Raw genomic sequence first — 19,313 nt, 5'->3', positions numbered from 1 at the left:
GTGTGTGTGTGTGTGTGTGTGTGTGTGTGTGTGTGTGATGCAGTGGGGTCTTACCTCTCCACGGTAGCCCACGTACACATAGGTACACATGGGTTGGAATGCACCCGTACCACAGGCCAGCAGGTGGGTGCGATTATAGGGCTGCAGCAGGCGCACAAAGTTGGCACACTCCGTCTGTGAACACACACGCACACACACACACACACAGGTTAAATAAATACACATACACAGGACAACAATAAACTGTCAACCAATTTCTGACCATTTTGTGTAGAGCAAAAATATTTCTTAACAAAGGCCATTGATTCCACATGTTAGCAATAAGGGCCAAGAACAAGATTTGAAAAGATGAAAAACAATAAACTTCAACAAACGCTGGGCTTCCCAGATCTTTCCCACAGCCAAAGACAGGGCCACATGGAGGGATCAGGCAACAGAGAGAAGAGAAGGAGAAAGATGGAGAGCTAGAGAGAGAGGGGGGGGGGGGAGAATAAGAGAGGAGATCTAGAGACAGAATAAGAGAAAATAGAATCCTCAAGCCCTCAGGAAGAGTAGGGCACAGATGTATCCTTTTCTTGAAGTTTCCCAATAGAAGCTGAGGAGTGGTGTCACAGTGACCAACAGGAAACAAGCCAAGAGTGTCACTGCCCTAGGGTGAGAGGGTCAAACTCGTCCACTTAGCTGCTGTGTGTGTGTGTGACTACTTTTTTTTTTAAATAACCAAGGAGGGCTCATTGAGATTAAAATCTATTTTTCAAGAGTGCCCTGGCCACGATAGGCAGCACCAAGTCACTACAAAAAAATTACAGACAGACAACATGAAAAACTACAAGTAATCTAGTAAAAACCATTGAATTCACAAGAGTATAAAACAGCAAATGATAAACATTGACAGGTCAGGGAATCAGCCTCAAAATCCTTTAATAATGATTTAAAAACACCAATCGGGACAAGTTCTTCCAGTTTAAAAGTATTTTGTAAGGCGTTCCAAGCCGTTGGCGCAGAGTACATAAAAGCCCTTTTACCAAATTCAGTTGGGACATTTGGAACAGTTATCAGGATAAAGTCCTGCGAATGAAGAGAGTACCCACCACATTTCTGAACAATAAAAATGCCCAAATAAAAAGGTAGTAAACCCAAAATGGCTTTGTAAATAAAAGTATTCCAGTGACAGCCTACGAGTGACTAGAGAAGGCCAGCCAACCCTGGTATACAAAGTGCAGTGGTGCGTAAGGGTTTTGTAGTTTAACATAAATCTCAAAGTGCCATGGTAAAGGGTGTCAATTGATCTCAAACACTGAGTGGAAGCATTCATATATAAAATATCCCCATAGTCTAGTAAAGGCATAAATGTAGCTGATACTAGCCACCTTCTGGCTTCAAAAGAAAAGGCCTTATTCCTAAAATAAAATCCCAATTTCAGCTTACATTGTTTTTGTAAGTTGAGTATTATACACTATTATACACTGAATGTACAAAACATTCTGAACATGACATAGACTGACCAGGGGAATCCAGGGGAATGCTATGATCCCTTATTGATGTCACTTGTTAAATCCACTTCAATTAGTGTGGATGAAGGGGAGGAGACATGTTACAAAATATTGAAGTGCCTTTGAACGGGGTAGAAGGTGCCAGGAGCACTGGTTTATGTCAAGAACTGCAACGCTGCTGTTTGTTTCAAGCTCAACAGTTTCCCGTTTGTATCAAGAAGGTCCACCACCCAAAGGACATCCAGCCAACTTGACACAACTGAGGGAAGCATTGGAGTCAACATGGGCCAGCATCCCTGTGGAACGCTTTCGACACCTTGAAGATTCCATGCCCTAACGAATTGAGGCTGTTTGAGGGCAAAGGGGGGTGCAACTCAATATTAGGAAGGTGTTCCTAATGTTTTGTACACCCACTGTACAGTATATTGGCGGTTTGGAGTGAAGCCAGGTGTGCTTTTTATCTATCAGCCAAACATGACTTGGCTCTCCTTCCTGTCCAGACTATAGCTGCACGCACGCACGCACACGCGCACACTCACATACTCCTCACGCACACACTCCTCACGCACACACTCCTCGCGCGCACACACACACACACACACACACACACACACACACTCCTCATGCACAAACACACACACACTCCTCACGTAAACACACACACTCCTCACGTAAACACACACACCCCCACGCACACACACACACACACACACACACACACACACACACACACACACACACACACACACACACACACACACACACACACAAGCACACCCTCCTCACGTAAACACACACACTCCTCACGCACACACACACACGCACACACACACACACACACACACACACACACACACACACACACACACACACACACACACACACACACACACACACACACACAAACTCCTCACGCACAAATACACCCTCCTCACATAAACACACACACACCTCACACACACACACACACACACACACACACACACACACACACACACACACACCCTCCTCACGTAAACACACACACTCCTCTCACACACACACACACACACACACACACACACTCCTCCTTACGCACATACTCCTCCTCTCAGGTTTTAATTACCCAAAACGCTCCCTCCCTCCCTCTCTTCACCTACCACCATCCTTCTCTCCTCCCCTGCTCTGGTAGAGTATAGAGTGTAGGCTGTAGTGAGACGGACTGTAGATATAGACTCCAGACTGGTCCCAGTGGAGAGACGCAGGCTCCTGGCCCTGTCTCCTCCATGTTCCTAATGTTTTATACACTCAGTGTATAAACTGATGAGTGGCAGATCCTTCGTAATGTATTTCTCCATAATATTGAGTGTGTAACAGACAGGCGGGGTGGTAGGGTAATACCATCAGGCCTCAGATGATTATACTGAGGGATGGAGACATCTTGTTCCAGTGTAAACAGCATGCATTCACTGGAGAGCAATCAGCGCTGTTAACACTAACAGGAAATCAAGACCATCGTTGGGGGAAACACACAAACACACGCAGAGAGAGAAAGACAAACACACACACCGTCAAACAAGCGTACAGCTGTGCACACACACTCGAAGACACACATGGATGCAAACACACACAAAGAGGCACACACAAAGCTGTTTTGGAAAAAGCAGGATGCTTCAGTCCAAGTCTCTGTGGTCCACACAGCTGGAGCTACATGGAGAAGAAAGAGCAAAGAAGCAGTGTGCTGAGGAGAAGGCCAGATGAGCAGACTACAGATGTGAACATTGATAACTTAGACAGACACACAACACAATCCCACCAGCTCCCAGACAAGTGGTAGACACAAGCGTAGGCATCAAATGCACTATAAGACGTGCTCAACTCCTAAAGTTTGGTTTCTTTAGCCCAGCAGTAGTTGTTCATATCAAGTAAGCTTAGACGTACTGTTAGCCTAGAGCGATCCACAGTGTCTGTCTGCATATTTGTCCTTGGTTAGTAGATGATTCACTTTTTAAAGCAAGTCACTTCCACGTTTGTACCCATAAGTACGGCTGTACCCATTAATGAACATAGTGGAACGTTTCCTCTGGCAGTGCTGGATAATGCCAAGGCACTGTGCCAAATGGCACCAAGCTGAGTTTCCAGCTCCCTGATGCATGAAGTCTCAGAATCTCACAAAGTTCTTCAAAAGTCTCCTACAAATCCTTTAAACATTCAAATCTCTCACTCATCCACTCGGACGAATAACTCTCCCAAAGCCACAACCCCGGTAGTTCCTGCTTTGTTATTGTCTGGTTCCTGCTGAGGGAGGGGCTGTGGGACATCTATGTCTGCTGGGGGCAATGAAATTAGGGGTCATGTGGTCACGACCTGTGAGAAAGGCCATCATAAAGCAAACACGTTAGGTGTTACCCAGTGGTCAACCAGCGGGGTCACACAGCCCCATTGAACAGCCGGTTCCCCTCCTTTAGCCAGTCAATAAAATACCCTCACAGATAACTCCTCCATCCCCCCACAGTCAATGGAGGGAAGTAGTATGCACATCCTATAGCTTCAAGACACAGACACATTGTGTATAAGGGAAGGAGACAGATTGCGACCATCAGAACGCTGAATAGGTGCAACAATAGTAACACAACGCGCTCCGGCTTTAAAACCAGCCAGGCTGTCTAGTCAGTGTCTAGTCAGCTTCTAGTCAGCGTCTAGTCAGCGTCTAGTCAGCGTCTAGTTAGTGTCTAGTCAGTGTCTAGTCAGTGTCTAGTCAGTGTCTAGTCAGCTTCTAGTCAGCGTCTAGTCAGCGTCTAGTTAGCGTCTAGTCAGTGTCTAGTCAGTTTCTAGTCAGTGTCTAGTCAGACGCCTAGTCAGTGTCTAGTCAGTGTCTAGTTAGTGTCTAGTCAGTGTCTAGTCAGTGTCTAGTTAGTGTCTAGTCAGCGTCGAGTCAGTGTCTAGTCAGTGTCTAGTCAGTGTCTAGTTAGTGTCTAGTCAGTGTCTAGTCAGTGTCTAGTCAGTGTCTAGTCAGTGTCTAGTTAGTGTCTAGTCAGTGTCTAGTCAGTGTCTAGTCAGTGTCTAGTTAGTGTCTAGTCAGTGTCTAGTCAGTGTCTAGTCAGTGTCTAGTTAGTGTCTAGTCAGTGTCTAGTCAGTGTCTAGTTAGTGTCTAGTTAGTGTCTAGTCAGTGTCTAGTTAGTGTCTAGTCAGTGTCTAGTCAGTGTCTAGTCAGTGTCTAGTTAGTGTCTAGTCAGTGTCTAGTCAGTGTCTAGTCAGTGTCTAGTCAGTGTCTAGTTAGTGTCTAGTCAGTGTCTAGTTAGTGTCTAGTCAGTGTCTAGTCAGTGTCTAGTCAGTGTCTAGTCAGTGTCTAGTTAGTGTCTAGTCAGTGTCTAGTCAGTGTCTAGTCAGTGTCTAGTCAGCTTCTAGTCAGCGTCTAGTCAGCGTCTAGTCAGCGTCTAGTTAGCGTCTAGTCAGCGTCTAGTCAGTTTCTAGTCAGTGTCTAGTCAGTGTCTAGTCAGCTTCTAGTCAGCGTCTAGTCAGCGTCTAGTCAGCGTCTAGTTAGCGTCTAGTCAGTGTCTAGTTAGTGTCTAGTCAGTGTCTAGTCAGTGTCTAGTCAGTGTCTAGTTAGTGTCTAGTCAGTGTCTAGTCAGCTTCTAGTCAGCGTCTAGTCAGCGTCTAGTCATCGTCTAGTTAGCGTCTAGTCAGCGTCTAGTCAGCGTCTAGTCAGTGTCTAGTCAGCTTCTAGTCAGCGTCTAGTCAGCGTCTAGTCAGCGTCTAGTTAGTGTCTAGTCAGTTTCTAGTCAGTGTCTAGTCAGTGTCTAGTCAGTGTCTAGTCAGCTTCTAGTCAGCGTCTAGTCAGCGTCTAGTCAGCGTCTAGTTAGTGTCTAGTCAGTGTCTAGTCAGTGTCTAGTTAGTGTCTAGTTAGTGTCTAGTCAGTGTCTAGTTAGTGTCTAGTCAGTGTCTAGTCAGTGTCTAGTCAGTGTCTAGTTAGTGTCTAGTCAGTGTCTAGTCAGTGTCTAGTCAGCGTCTAGTCAGCGTCTAGTCAGTGTCTAGTCAGCGTCTAGTCAGCGTCTAGTCAGTGTCTAGTTAGTGTCTAGTTAGTGTCTAGTCAGTGTCTAGTTAGTGTCTAGTCAGTGTCTAGTCAGTGTCTAGTCAGTGTCTAGTTAGTGTCTAGTCAGTGTCTAGTCAGTGTCTAGTCAGCGTCTAGTCAGCGTCTAGTCAGTGTCTAGTCAGCGTCTAGTCAGCGTCTAGTCAGCGTCTAGTCAGCGTCTAGTCAGTTTCTAGTCAGTGTCTAGTCAGCGTCTAGTCAGTGTCTAGTCAGCTTCTAGTCAGCGTCTAGTCAGCGTCTAGTCAGCGTCTAGTTAGCGTCTAGTCAGTGTCTAGTTAGTGTCTAGTCAGTGTCTAGTCAGTGTCTAGTCAGTGTCTAGTCAGTGTCTAGTCAGCGTCTAGACAGTGTCTAGTCAGTGTCTAGTCAGTGTCTAGTCAGTGTCTAGTCAGTGCCAGCGCCCGCTTCACTCCACAGTGTTTGTTTAATGGGAGGTCTCCATGTTCAACACTGCCTAACAAAGTTAGAGAGGGAGGGATAGCTCTGTCCTCACTCACCCGCCCGCTGGCATAGGCAGACAGGGTATATTTAGAACACACATTTAAGTGTCCATCTGTGACGGAATGAGCTGCTCTGTACACACTCACATGTCCCTGCATCCACTGGGATAACATCAGTCCTCAGTAAGGGTTGTGAACCAAGCCTTTCTCTCTGACAAAAACACAAACAAGTCCATTTCAACCAATCAAACCAACACCTATCCATGCCTTTGCAACTTTTTGACTTATGACATTGCCTGGGGTTTTGTCTAGCAGCGGGGAAAGGTACAAACAGAGCCCTGATTGAGTGTGTGTCCATGTCTGAGTCTTTGTCAGGTAGAGAACAGCGGCAGAGAGGGCACCCCATCAATGACCCAGAGACAACAACATAACTGGGCCTGTCCACTGGGGACCACCCCCTCTTACATAGGGTAAACAACACATACAGTCCCTAAAAGCCTTTCTCATGGAGTCCCTAGCCTCAGAGGGCACTGGGGTGGTGTGTCGTATTCCGGTTGGGAGGAACTAGAGGTGAGAAGTGTTACCGATGTGACCCTGTACACACATTCCCACTTCGCCTCTACCTCCCAGCCCAGTCATTGTTAATGATGCTAGACACTGGACTAGAAACATGGGCCCCTCTTCCTCTCTGACAAACAATGTATCTCCAGCAACTTGAACTGTGGTCTGAATGAGTCTGATGGTAGGTGAGTGCTTCTGGGGTGCATGGGTGTGTCTCTGGAGGGGAGCTTAAACACACACAGCCCACGGCTCCCTTGGCACAGGTTAGATTGAGTTACCGTGGGCCCAACTTTAACCCGTCACGACTGCTCCTCTCCCCTAAGAACACCAGCTCACATACCTCATACAGGAGGAGGAAACGCATAATAACTCCTGATATTAGATACCCTCCTCACCTGCCACTTCAAACGCCACAGTTACCTATAGGGCCAGTGTTGACGCCCAATGGGGGGGTCTTAAACTTGCCTCCACATCCACAGAGACAGATTAGTCCTGTTTTACAGGCCAAACCCCCTAACCCAGACCAGATGCGAGGGTTGTTTCACTTTCTGTCGTTACCCAAGGCTTAGGGGACAGAAGATATTAAACATGGAACCGCAAGTGTCTTTAGAGTGTCTGACTGGGGAGTGAGGGCCAGTTTCAATATGGGCAGTCTTCTTAAAGATGTAATTACTGGTGTTCATTGTGTCGGGAACCCGACTCTGGATACCTCAGCCATGTGGGAGGGGATATTACTAGATATTGAAAGACTCCCTATCTCATTCACTGGCTGTTAAACAACTTCACTGTACCCAGGGATGGAGGCATGGATAGATTAAGGGATGGTGGGATGATGCATGGGACTATGGCTGTCGCCTGTAGGATATAGGAGAAGGGAGTGTTGACACAGCAAGCCAACTGTCGACATCAATTTGCTGTTTAGCTTCCCGATAACATGATCCAGATGTGGCAATGTAGAATGTACAGTACAGTCAGTAAGGTAACTAGAATGCTACTGTCTAGAGTGGCTGATAGAGCAGCTGAATAGGCTAGACCGGTGGAAACCATAGATGTGACATTATTTGAGTAAATAGGAAGTAGAGAGGCCTCTCTGAGCTGTCACTCACCTGAGAATCTTTCCCTCTCTGGACACATTCATCTCTGTTACCAGGCAACGGAGGCCAGTAGATCTACAATGAGAGAGAGAGAGAGAGAGAGAGAGAGAGAGAGAGAGAGAGAGAAAGAGAGAGAGAGAGAGAGAGAGAGAGAGAGAGAGAGAGAGAGAGAGAATGATAAAATGATAAATCACGTCATAACATTGTTCACTGCCTAAATCCACAATATAACTACAGGCAATTAGAGCATGAGAACATTATTAGCCACAGTTTAAACAATGAAAACGTACTAGATCACATGAAATCCAAGCAGGTATCTCACTAAGTCTTTGCTCCCACACAATCATCCATGGGCTAATCAGTGCTAATTGATGTGGGTGGGTCGAACATGGAACTGTAATCACAGTGTAGTAATTTAGGCCGTGTGATACATTTACGGTGTGTTCTATATCATCAATATCCAGCTTATTCAAGATTGTTTTTGGAAAGCCCCTCTTTGGCACCATCAGATACTGTGTTGTAAATTACTGACTCGCAGATGGCTTTTTTGTGTGTTTCATTTAAAAGCTTATTTTGCTTTCGGGAAGAGGTCTATACAGAGTACCAAGAAAACAATCAAGGAAGCAGTAACTTTCTGTGACAGTGTGCGTACGTGTCCATCCGCAATTGTGTCCATCCGCAATTGTGTCCATGTGTATTTGTGTCTGTGCTTATGTGCATGTACATGCGTGCTCCTACATTATAGTGCATGTACATGCGTGCTCCTACATTATAGTGCATGTACATGCGTGCTCCTACATTATAGTGCATGTACATGCGTGCTCTTACATTATAGTGCATGTACATGCGTGCTCCTACATTATAGTGCATGTACATGCGTGCTCCTACATTATAGTGCATGTACATGCGTGCTCCTACATTATAGTGCATGTACATGCGTGCTCCTACATTATAGTGCATGTACATGCGTGCGCCTACATTATAGTGCATGTACATGCGTGCTCCTACATTATAGTGCATGTACATGCGTGCTCCTACATTATAGTGCATGTACATGCGTGCTCCTACATTATAGTGCATGGCCATTCATCATAAGACAGAAAACGACACCTGATACAGGTGCTTTTCTGTAACACAGCTATCATATCATAAATGAATGTTACAGAAAGGATTAGGGCCTCCTCTATAAATCACACTCTATCCCTTTATCGAGCCTGTCTGGAACTGAACCACAATAAATCCCTGCCTGCCTGCCTGTCTGAAACATGCCTTTTTATGGTCTGAACCACAGAATCAGTCAATCTGATAGTCAACACTGCGCTATTTATACTAATATTCCTTTCCTGGATTCAAATAGGAAGTACTGTGGTCATCATGTTCTATTTGTCTCTATAACTCCGTCCCTCTGTTTAACCATCCTGACATGTTAGTCATCAACACCAATTGCAGGATAAAGTTTCCCCTATGTCTAGACATTGATCTGGTCAGCTTGGGTTTCTGTGCCTTAGGGCAACTTCTTACCAGAGCTTGGCTGTCAGCGCGCTGATTAACTTCCTTTTCCTGTTTGGCTCAGTAGTGTCATCCATTGGCCGGAAAGCCCAGGCACCAGCCAATCATAACAAGCACTGACAAACCCTGGCATGAGCTGGCCAATCAAGGACCTTACTGTGGCATGCATCAAGTAGATCCATAACATACTAAACTACACACAGACCGTATGTTCAAATCTACTCTTATCTAGTCTCTAGTGTGACTGAAACTAGGGGGACATGTTTGTTAAGAACCAACCACATTTATGGCAACATAAAACAAGTTTGGTTTTACACACAAACACTCCTCAAAAGCTAAAGGTCTATATCGAGCTGCAATCATTTTAGTTTAGAGTAAAATATTTACATGTTAATGTGGCACATTTACATGAGTTTAATGGGCATGTGTTTGTTTTATTTCTGCCATGGTCGGTCATTACCATTAAGACTGTATTGAAACAGTTCAAACACTTCCCAAATATGATATGCCAGAGTGGCTGTTGACGCTCTTAAGAAGCAGTGGTGGGCAGTGGGTAGTGGGCAGTGAGCTGTGGGCTGAGGGCAGTGAGTAGTGGGCAGTGAGCTGTGGGCTGTGGGCTGAGGGCAGTGAGTAGTGGGCAGTGAGCTGTGGGCTGTGGGCAGTGAGCTGTGGGCTGTGGGCTGAGGGCAGTGAGTAGTGGGCAGTGAGCTGTGGGCTGAGGGCAGTGAGTTGTGGGCAGTGAGCTGTGGGCAGTGAGTTGTGGGCTGTGAGCTGTGGGCTGTGGGCAATGAGCTGTGGGCTGTGGGCTGAGGGCAGTGAGTTGTGGGCAGTGAGCTGTGGGCTGAGGGCAGTGAGTTGTGGGCACTGAGCTGTGGGCTGTGGGCTGTGGGCTGTGGGCAGTGAGCTGTGGGCAGTTCACAGGCCAACCTGGTCTCTGTGACCTCATCTCTCCAACTCATCCATGTTTGTTTCTCCCTGTCAAAGACTAGTGGGCCCAGCCAGACTGAGCCTAGGAGTATAGACATTACTAATAGTGAGTTGACTTAAAATATACATAAAATGTATATAGTATGTATAAACTGGAATTACAGGCCTAAGCGTTGTTGTTCACTAGTTTGCTCCAATTGAGGGAGGGGTGGTAGGGTTGGAGGGTAATAAAGTAAATATGTATTTTTTTTAAAGATATGTATATACAGTTGAAGTCGGAAGTTTACATACAATTAGGTTGGAGTCATTAAAACTCGTTTTTCAACCAAATTTCTTGTTAACAAACTATAGTTTTGGCAAGTCGGTTAGGACATCTACTTCGTGTATGACACAAGTCATTTTTCCAACAATTGTTCACAGACAGATTATTTCACTTATAATTCACTGTATCACAATTCCAGTGGGTCAGAAGTTTACATACACTAAGTTGACTGTGCCTTTAAACAGCTTGAAAAATTCCAGAAATGATGTCATGGCTTTAGAAGCTTCTGATAGGCTAATTGAAATAATTTGAGTCAATTGGAGGTGTACCTGTGGATGTATTTCAAGGCCTACCTTCAAACTCAGTGCCTCTTTGCTTGACATCATGGGAAAATCAAAATAAATCAGCCAAGACCTCAGAAAAACAATTGTTGACCTCCACAAGTCTGGTTCATCCTTGGGAGCAATTTCCAAAGCATTACGGTACCACGTTCATCTGTACAAACAATAGTATGCAAGTATAAACACCATGGGACCACATAGCCATCACACCGCTCAGGAAGGAGACGCGTTCTGTCTCCTAGAGATGAATGTACTTTGGTGCAAAAAGTGCAAATCAATCCCAGAACAACAGCAAAGGACCTTGTGAAGATGCTGGAGGAAACAGGTACAAAAGTATCTATATCCACAGTAAAACGAGTTCTATATTGACATAACCTGATAGGACGCTCAGCAAGGAAGAAGCCACTGCTCCAAAACCGCCATAAGAAATCCAGACTACGGCTTGCAACTGCACATGGGGACAAAGATCGTACTTTTTGGAGAAATGTCCTCTGGTCTGATGAAACACAAATATAACTGTTTGGCCATAATGACCATCGTTATGTTTGGAGGAAAAAGGGGGAGCCTTGCAAGCTGAAGAACACCATCCCAAACGTGAAGCACGGGGGTGGCAGCATCATGTTGTGGGGGTGCTTTGCTGCAGGAGGGACTGGTGCACTTCACAAAATAGATGGCTTCATGAGGCAGGAAAATTATGTGGATATATTGAAGCAACATCTCAAGACGTCAGTCAGGAAGTTAAAGCCTGGTCGCAAATGGGTCTCCAAGCATACTCCAAGCAAAATGTCTTAAGGACAACAAAGTCAAGGTATTGGAGTGGCCATCACAAAGCCCTGACCTCAATCCCATAGAACATTTGTGGGCAGATCTGAAAAAGCGTGTGCGAGCAAGGAGGCCTACAAACCTGACTCAGTTACACCAGCTCTGTCAGGAGGCATGGGCCAAAATTCACCCAACTTATTGTGGGAAGCTTGTGGAAGGCTACCCAAAACATTTGCCCCAAGTTAAACAATTTATAGGCTATGCTACCAAATACTAATTGAGTGTATGTAAACTTCTGACCCACTGGGAATGTGATGAAATAAATCATTATTTATTTCAAATTGTATCTCTACTATTATTCTGACATGTTCACATACTTTAAATAAAGTGTTGACCCTAACTGACCTAAGACAGGGAATTGTTACTAGGATTAAATGTCAGGAATTGTGAAAACTGTATTTGGCTAAGGTGTATGTAAACTTCCGACTTCAACTGTTAATATATGTATGTATGTATATGCGCCAACAAAATATATGGGGAATGGAAGTGATGCAGACAATTACATTGATGGAAGCTACAATATATCTGCAATATTAAAGCTGATCTTCTCCCTACATAAAAAATATATATAATAAATAGTGAGTTAACTTTCTAAATGGAGTCTAACAGTAAACTGGTACATAGCAGGTTAAGTGATATACAGAGGCAGAGAGGGAGGAGCAGAGAGCTTAGTCTATGATGGAGGACCAGACAGAAGGAGGGATAGAGGGGGTGTCATGTACTGTCATGTTGTGTCTTGTTTCTGTCCTTTCCCTTCACCCTGTCTCCCTCTGCTGGTCGTTGTTAGGTTACCTTTTCTCCCCCTCTTCCCCCCAGCTGTGCCTTGTCTCCTCCTAACTACCTCGTCACCCCTTTTCCCACCTGTTCCCTTTTTCCCTCTGATTAGTCCTCTATATCTCTCTCTGTTTCTGCTCCTGTCTTTGTCGGATTCTTGTTTGTGTTGTTCATGCCTGAACCAGACTATCGTCATGTTTGCTGCAACCTTGTCCTGTCCTGTCGGAACCTGCCGGTCCATCTGAGCCTACGTTTTGTTTTGTTATTAAAGAAGCTCTGTTTACGTTAATTCGCTTTTGGGTCCTCATTCACGCACCGTAACAGGGGGATTAAATCATTCTAGAGGTAATGATATGTGAGGAGGAGGCTGGAGAAACCTGGGGCTATGGTTAAGCTTTCTCTCCTGTCTCTCTTTTTCAATCGCTCTTTCTCCCTCTGCTACCCTATCAGGTGGGAAACCACAGAGACCTGATAAGAAGAGACCAGCTTAGTGTAAACTCTAGACCAGGATAAGTGTGACACACACAGGAGGATGTATATCACAGGATGAATGAGGACACAGACAGACAGACAGACAGACAGACAGACAGACAGACAGACAGACAGACAGACAGACAGACAGACAGACCGCTCAAGCAGTGATTCCCACTAACTCAAACTGTTAAAGTGTTAATCTCTACAGGGATTAAGTTAGGAATCCTAAAATTGGAGCTGGATTAAAGAGAGATGATTTAGAGACATTTGAGGTTGGTATTCCTGTGTGGCTCAGCTGGTAGAGCATGGCACCTGCAATGCCAGGGTTGTGGGTTTGATTCCCACAGGTGACCAGTACAAAAAGTATGATTTTGGCACTCACAACAGTAAATTGCTCTGGATAAGAGTGTCTGTTAAGTGACCATATGGAGTCCTGGTGAGATGTACATGCCACCCTAGTCAGCAGCTCAAACAACAACACTAAGACAATGGGTGAGTTTAGGAATAATTATTTATGTGGGGTTTATTGTACATGAGTTGATGAGTATGTGGAGGGGTTTAAACTCCCCCCATTGGCCTATCGGTACAGTATATATTACAGGGAACATGGACTCACCTCTTTGGAGTCCAGGTTGGTATGGTCCAGTCTCAGGGAGTAGAGGACGTCTTTGCCCCCCAGGAACAGGCGGTCATGGTACTCGTCCAGAAACAAAGCGCTCAGGGAAAGCTGACCGTGGTGACCACTGAAGATAGAGGACCGGTTGGTGGCTACAAGGTCTGTGGGAGGAGGAGGTGAAGGAGGATGGATGGATGGATGGATGGATGGATGGATGAATGGATGCAGAGAAGAACAGAGTGGGCATGTGAAGATATATAAACCCAGTGGAAAACTAAGCAAAACATCAATATGCAGTAGGTCAAGGAGGTGATGTCATCTCTGCCATTTGAAAAGGTTAGGTACACCGTGTGTGGGTCCCGGAAGAAATCTGACCTAACCTGGTCTCCATTCATGGAGTACGTAGAAACCCATTGGTTGAATCAATGTTGTTTCCACATCATTTAGTGGAATAGATGTTGAATTGATGTCTGTGACCAGTGAGGAGCCTGTCGTTTAGATTATGTCTCTGTTGTATTTCAGCACATGCAGTCATGTCCTATGTTATTAGCCATACTGTGCAAATATGTATTAACCTGTTTTTAATTATGTTTCTCTTTCTTTTTTGTATGCAATACATCAATACGGAGGACTCCTATAAATCTGCTCAATATGCTGAAGAAAAGTCAGTTTGTGATTAAGATGGAATTTGGGTTGTTGTTCTGGGTGGGCTCCCTGCTGGGAAGGAGATCTCCATGTTTGTTCAGAGGTATTCAGGGGTCTTCCAGAACATTAGAGAACTGGAAGGTTTGGCTCAGCTAGAGAATGACTCAGTGTTCTGTGTTCTGAGATGACAAATAAAGATCAATAGCAGTTTGAGTGGAGTCCCAGTGTTTATAGGATGTCATACGCCTGTAATACACATTAGTTGCAGAAAGAGTTATCTGGGCTTGACATGGAACGCGCTACTCTGAGGCACACCACCCATCAACACATACGCATGTTTGCTCGCATGCTCACACACGCACACACAACACTAAAAACAAATGGTTCTATATACAGTGCCCTCTGAGGGTATCCAGACCCCTTGCCTTTTCCACATTTGGATACATTACAGCCTTAATCTAAAATTCATTAAATATATATTTTTCCTCATCAATCTACACACAATTCCCCACAATGACAAAGAAAAAACAGGTTTTAGACAATTTTGTTAATTAAAAAAAAAATATGGTAATATAAAATATCACATTTACATCAGTATTCAGACTCTTTACTCAAGCACTTTTGGCAGGGATTACAGCATTGAGTCTTCTTGGGCATGACGCTACAAGCTTGTATAACGCTACAATCTGTGGGAGTGTCTCCCATTCTTCTTTGCCGATCATCTCAAGCTCTTTCAGGTTGAATGGGGAGCGTTGCTGCACAGCTATTTTTAGGTCTCTTCAGAGATGTTCGATCGGGTTCAAGTCCGGGCTCTTGCTGGGCCACTCAAGGACATTCAGAGACTTGTCCCGAAGCCACTCCTGTGTTGTCTTGGCTGTGTGCTTAGGGTCGTTGTCCTGTTGGAAGGTAAACCTTCACCCCAGTCTGAGGCCCTGAGCAAGCTGGAGAAGGTTTTCATCAAGGATCTCTGTGTACTTTGCTCCGTTCATCTTTGCCTCGATGCTGACTAGTCTCCCAGTCCCTGCCGCTGAAAAACATCCCTACAGCATGATGCTGTCACCACCATGCTTCACCGTAGGGATGGTGCCAGGTTTCCTCTAGTCGTGACGATTGGCATTCAGGTCAAAGAGCTCCACCTTGGTTTCATCAGACCAGAGAATCTTGTTCTTCATGATCTGAGAGTCTTTAGGTGCCTTTTGGCAAACTCCAAGCGGGCTGTCATGTGCCTTTTACTGAGGAGTGGCTTCCGTCTGGTCACTCTACCATAAAGGCCTGATTGGTGGAGCACTGCAGAGATGGTTGTCCTTCTAGAAGATTCTCCCATATCCACAGAGGAACTCTAGAGCTCTGTCAGAGTGACCATCGGTTTCTTGACCTTTGTCCCCGGCCGGCCAGTTCTAGGAAGAGTCTTGGTGGTTCCAAACTTCTTTCATTTAAGAATGATGGAGGCCACTGTGTTCTTGGGGACCTTCAATGCTGCAGAAATGTTTTGGTACCCTTCCCCAGGTCTGTGCCTCGACACAATCCTGTCTCGGAGCTCTAAGGACAATTCCTTCCACCTCATGGCTTGGTTTTTGCTCTGACATGGACTGTCACCTGTGGGTGATATAGACAGGTGTGTTCCTTTCCAGATCATGTCCAATCAATTGAATGTACCACAGGTGGATTCCAATCAAGTTGTAGACACATCTCAAGGATGATCAATGGAAACAGGATGCACCTGAGCTCAATTTCCAGTCTCATAGCAAAGAGTCTGAATACTTATGTATATAATTTCTAAAAAACAGTTTTCACTTTGTCATTATGGGGTATTATGTGTAGATTGCTGAGGATTTTTTTTATTTAATCCATTTTAGAAAAAGGCTGTAACGTAACAAAATGTGGAAAAAGTCAAGGGGTCTGAATACTTTCCGAAGGCACTGTAGTGCCATATAAGGGTTATTTGGCTTGGAACCCATTTTGGTATTATATGGGGGGGGAAATTGAAGGTTCTATAAATAACCATGCTCATACGGTTCTAAATGGAACCTGTATGGTTTCATAAATAACACTTTCCTAAGGTTCTATGAAGAATCATAAGAAAATGTTTCTATATAGCACCAAAAAAAGGATTCCGCTATGGTTACAACCCCAATAATTCCGCTATGGTTACAACCCCAAGAATTCCGCTATGGTTACAACCCCAAGAATTCCGCTATGGTTACAACCCCAAGGATTCCACTATGGTTACAACCCCAATAATTCCGCTATGGTTACAACCCCAAGAATTCCGCTATGGTTACAACCCCAAGGATTCCACTATGGTTACAACCCCAATAATTCCGCTATGGTTACAACCCCAATAATTCCGCTATGGTTACAACCCCAATAATTCCGCTATGGTTACAACCCCAAGGATTCCACAATGGTTACAACCCCAATAATTCCGCTATGGTTACAACCCCAAGAATTCCGCTATGGTTACAACCCCAAGGATTCCACAATGGTTACAACCCCAATAATTCCGCTATGGTTACAACCCCAAGAATTCCGCTATGGTTACAACCCCAAGAATTCCGCTATGGTTACAACCCCAATAATTCCGCTATGGTTACAACCCCAAGAATTCTGCTATGGTTACAACCCCAAGGATTCCACAATGGTTACAACCCCAAGGATTCCACTATGGTTACAACCCCAAGGATTCCGCTATGGTTACAACCCCAAGGATTCCACTATGGTTACAACCCCAAGGATTCCACTATGGTTACAACCCCAAGGATTCCACTATGGTTACAACCCCAAGGATTCCACTATGGTTACAACCCCAAGGATACCACTATGGTTACAACCCCAAGGATTCCGCTATGGTTACAACCCCAAGGATTCCGCTATGGTTACAACCCCAAGGATTCTGCTATGGTTACAACCCCAAGGATTCCGCTATGGTTACAACCCCAAGGATTCCACTATGGTTACAACCCCAAGGATTCCACTATGGTTACAACCCCAAGGATTCCGCTATGGTTACAACCCCAAGGATTCCACTATGGTTACAACCCCAAGGATTCCACTATGGTTACAACCCCAAAGATTCCGCTATGGTTACAGCCCCAAGGATTCCACTATGGTTACAACCCCAAGGATTCCACTATGGTTACAACCCCAAGGATTCCGCTATGGTTACAACCCCAAGGATTGCACTATGGTTACAACCCCAAGGACTGCACTATGGTTACAACCCCAAGGATTCCGCTATGGTTACAACCCCAAGGATTGCACTATGGTTACAACCCCAAGGATTCCACTATGATTACAACCCCAAAGATTCCCCTATGGTTACAACCCCAAGGATTCCACTATGGTTACAACCCCAAGGACTGCACTATGGTTACAACCCTATTTGCTGCTAAATAGAACCCGTTTTATGATTCCTTATGGAACCTTTATGGAAGGTTCTTTGCAGAACCATACATGGTTTTAATTCTAGATTAATAGCCATATTATATTGTTAAACGTCCATAGGTGTTATTATTGTGTTTATTAGTAAGTTGAATCAGCTGTGTTAGCTCTGGAATTGCTGGTGTTCCCATGCAGAAAATGAAGAATTACTGATTTAGTCAACCATTCTCAATTACCATACGTGAGTTTTTCACAAGACACCATCACTGGCCATTGTCATATAGAGTACAACGTGTTTCTATGAACATTTCAGTCATTGAGCAGACGGAGCGACGTACAGTAGTTAGTGCATATATTTTCATATTTGTTCGTACTGATCCCCGGTGGAAATTGAACCCACAACCCTGGCATTGCAAGTGCCATGCGCTACCAACTAAGCCAAATAGGACTGTCATAGCATAACACAACAGATTAGATCAACTGGAATGACACTACCCTTCATCACTAAAATAGGAAACAATCATATTTTGAACTGAAAATAACCATTGAAGGCCTCAAAGGGTTATTTGGGACAATATGGTTCCATACTGAATAATCACCCAAAGAACCCTTGAGGAACCCTACTTTTTAGTGTGCACAGTATCCACTCAGGGCCTTCTTCTTACTGGCTCTCCTCTACAGTGCAGACCCAGATCGACCAAACACACGCAGACCATAAACATAGAGCACAGTAGGGAGGCCAGGCATGCTCCCCTGACATCTTGGCTGGAGTGTTGTAAGAGAAGACAGAAAAACTGTGTGTGTGTGTGTGTCTCTGTCGGTGGTCTCTGTGAAGTGTTGCCAGACTGGTCTGTACACATCAGATCTCCCTCTTCCCAAAACCAATCGAGAGTCAGGGAGGTGGAACTCAGAAAGCGAGAGAGAGAGAAAATCCTTTGATCTCTAACCATCTCTAACCATCAGAGCGTTGAGCTCATTAAAAGGCAGAGTGGTACCTGAGGTATTATTCAGCTCAGGGAGTGTTGTAATTATATTTCAAACATCTCTTCAGCCTGCCATTTCTACTCTTTAATGTCTCACAGACATTAGTTCACTGTTGGATCTCCAGCTATTCTGGCAACAACATCCAATAACAAACACATCTACAGTCTCTCTCTGCAAGAGTGGCCTAGATACGCAGTTCAAGTTCGATGTGAGGTGGTGGTTTGTATGTTTTTGCCTGATCAGCCCAGTGTGTGTCGGGAGGGGGGTCTCTCTGTGTCTGGGGGTGGGGGGTTGTGTGTGGGGTGTGTGTCTCTCTCTCTGTGTCTTGTGAGGACCTGACGCCCAGAACTCTGTTGGGCCCCACGGATGGACAAGGTGTCGCTGGGTACAGAGGGGACCTTGTGCATCACTCAGCGAACACTGAGGAGCACTGAGTGACAGGGGCTCGTCTATCAGCGTGTGTATGTGTGTGTGTGTGTGTGTGTGCATGCGCGGAAAGGCCGAGAGACTCAGTAGAGAAGTAGAGAAGGTGACAGCGGAGAGATGACAGACATGCAGAGACATACACTGATGATATCATACAAGCTCTAGGCATTGGTCTTCCCATGTACATAAACACTATTACAGCTTTTTAACAGCCAGCTAAACACCAACACACACACACAGTTATCCCTCATCACCATAATGAACTGTAGAAAGCATTGGAGAACACTTTTCACTTTACAGTGTTTTTCCCCTCATATATTTCCTAATTGTGAATAAAATGTATATGAATGGAAAAGCTGAGGTGGCACGAGTCAGACCCAACCCCTTTAATTGGAATCTGATGAAACCATCGCTACAGCAGAAGCCAAACAACAGGGCTGCCTGTTATTAAGACCTTATAAAAGTGATTTGAAGCCTTTTCCAATTCAAAGACTAAGC

General features: G+C 44.9%; 1 protein-coding gene across 1 annotated transcript in view; it reads right to left on the bottom strand.

The window, feature by feature from the left end:
• sema3bl (sema domain, immunoglobulin domain (Ig), short basic domain, secreted, (semaphorin) 3bl) overlaps nt 1-19,313 on the bottom strand; it is a 66,867-nt gene that overhangs the window by 29,224 nt on the left and 18,330 nt on the right. Inside the window, exons 2-4 of the mRNA XM_036947322.1 lie at nt 13,380-13,540; nt 7,667-7,729; nt 55-174 (exon numbers count right to left, since the gene is read on the bottom strand). Coding sequence (XP_036803217.1) covers nt 55-174; nt 7,667-7,729; nt 13,380-13,540 — 344 coding nt within the window. The remainder of the gene's footprint in view (nt 1-54; nt 175-7,666; nt 7,730-13,379; nt 13,541-19,313) is intronic.

The sequence above is a fragment of the Oncorhynchus mykiss genome, chromosome 16 (assembly GCF_013265735.2).
Source record: "Oncorhynchus mykiss isolate Arlee chromosome 16, USDA_OmykA_1.1, whole genome shotgun sequence".
Taxonomy (NCBI): domain Eukaryota; kingdom Metazoa; phylum Chordata; class Actinopteri; order Salmoniformes; family Salmonidae; genus Oncorhynchus; species Oncorhynchus mykiss.
This window is presented reverse-complemented; position numbering and strand designations above follow the sequence as displayed.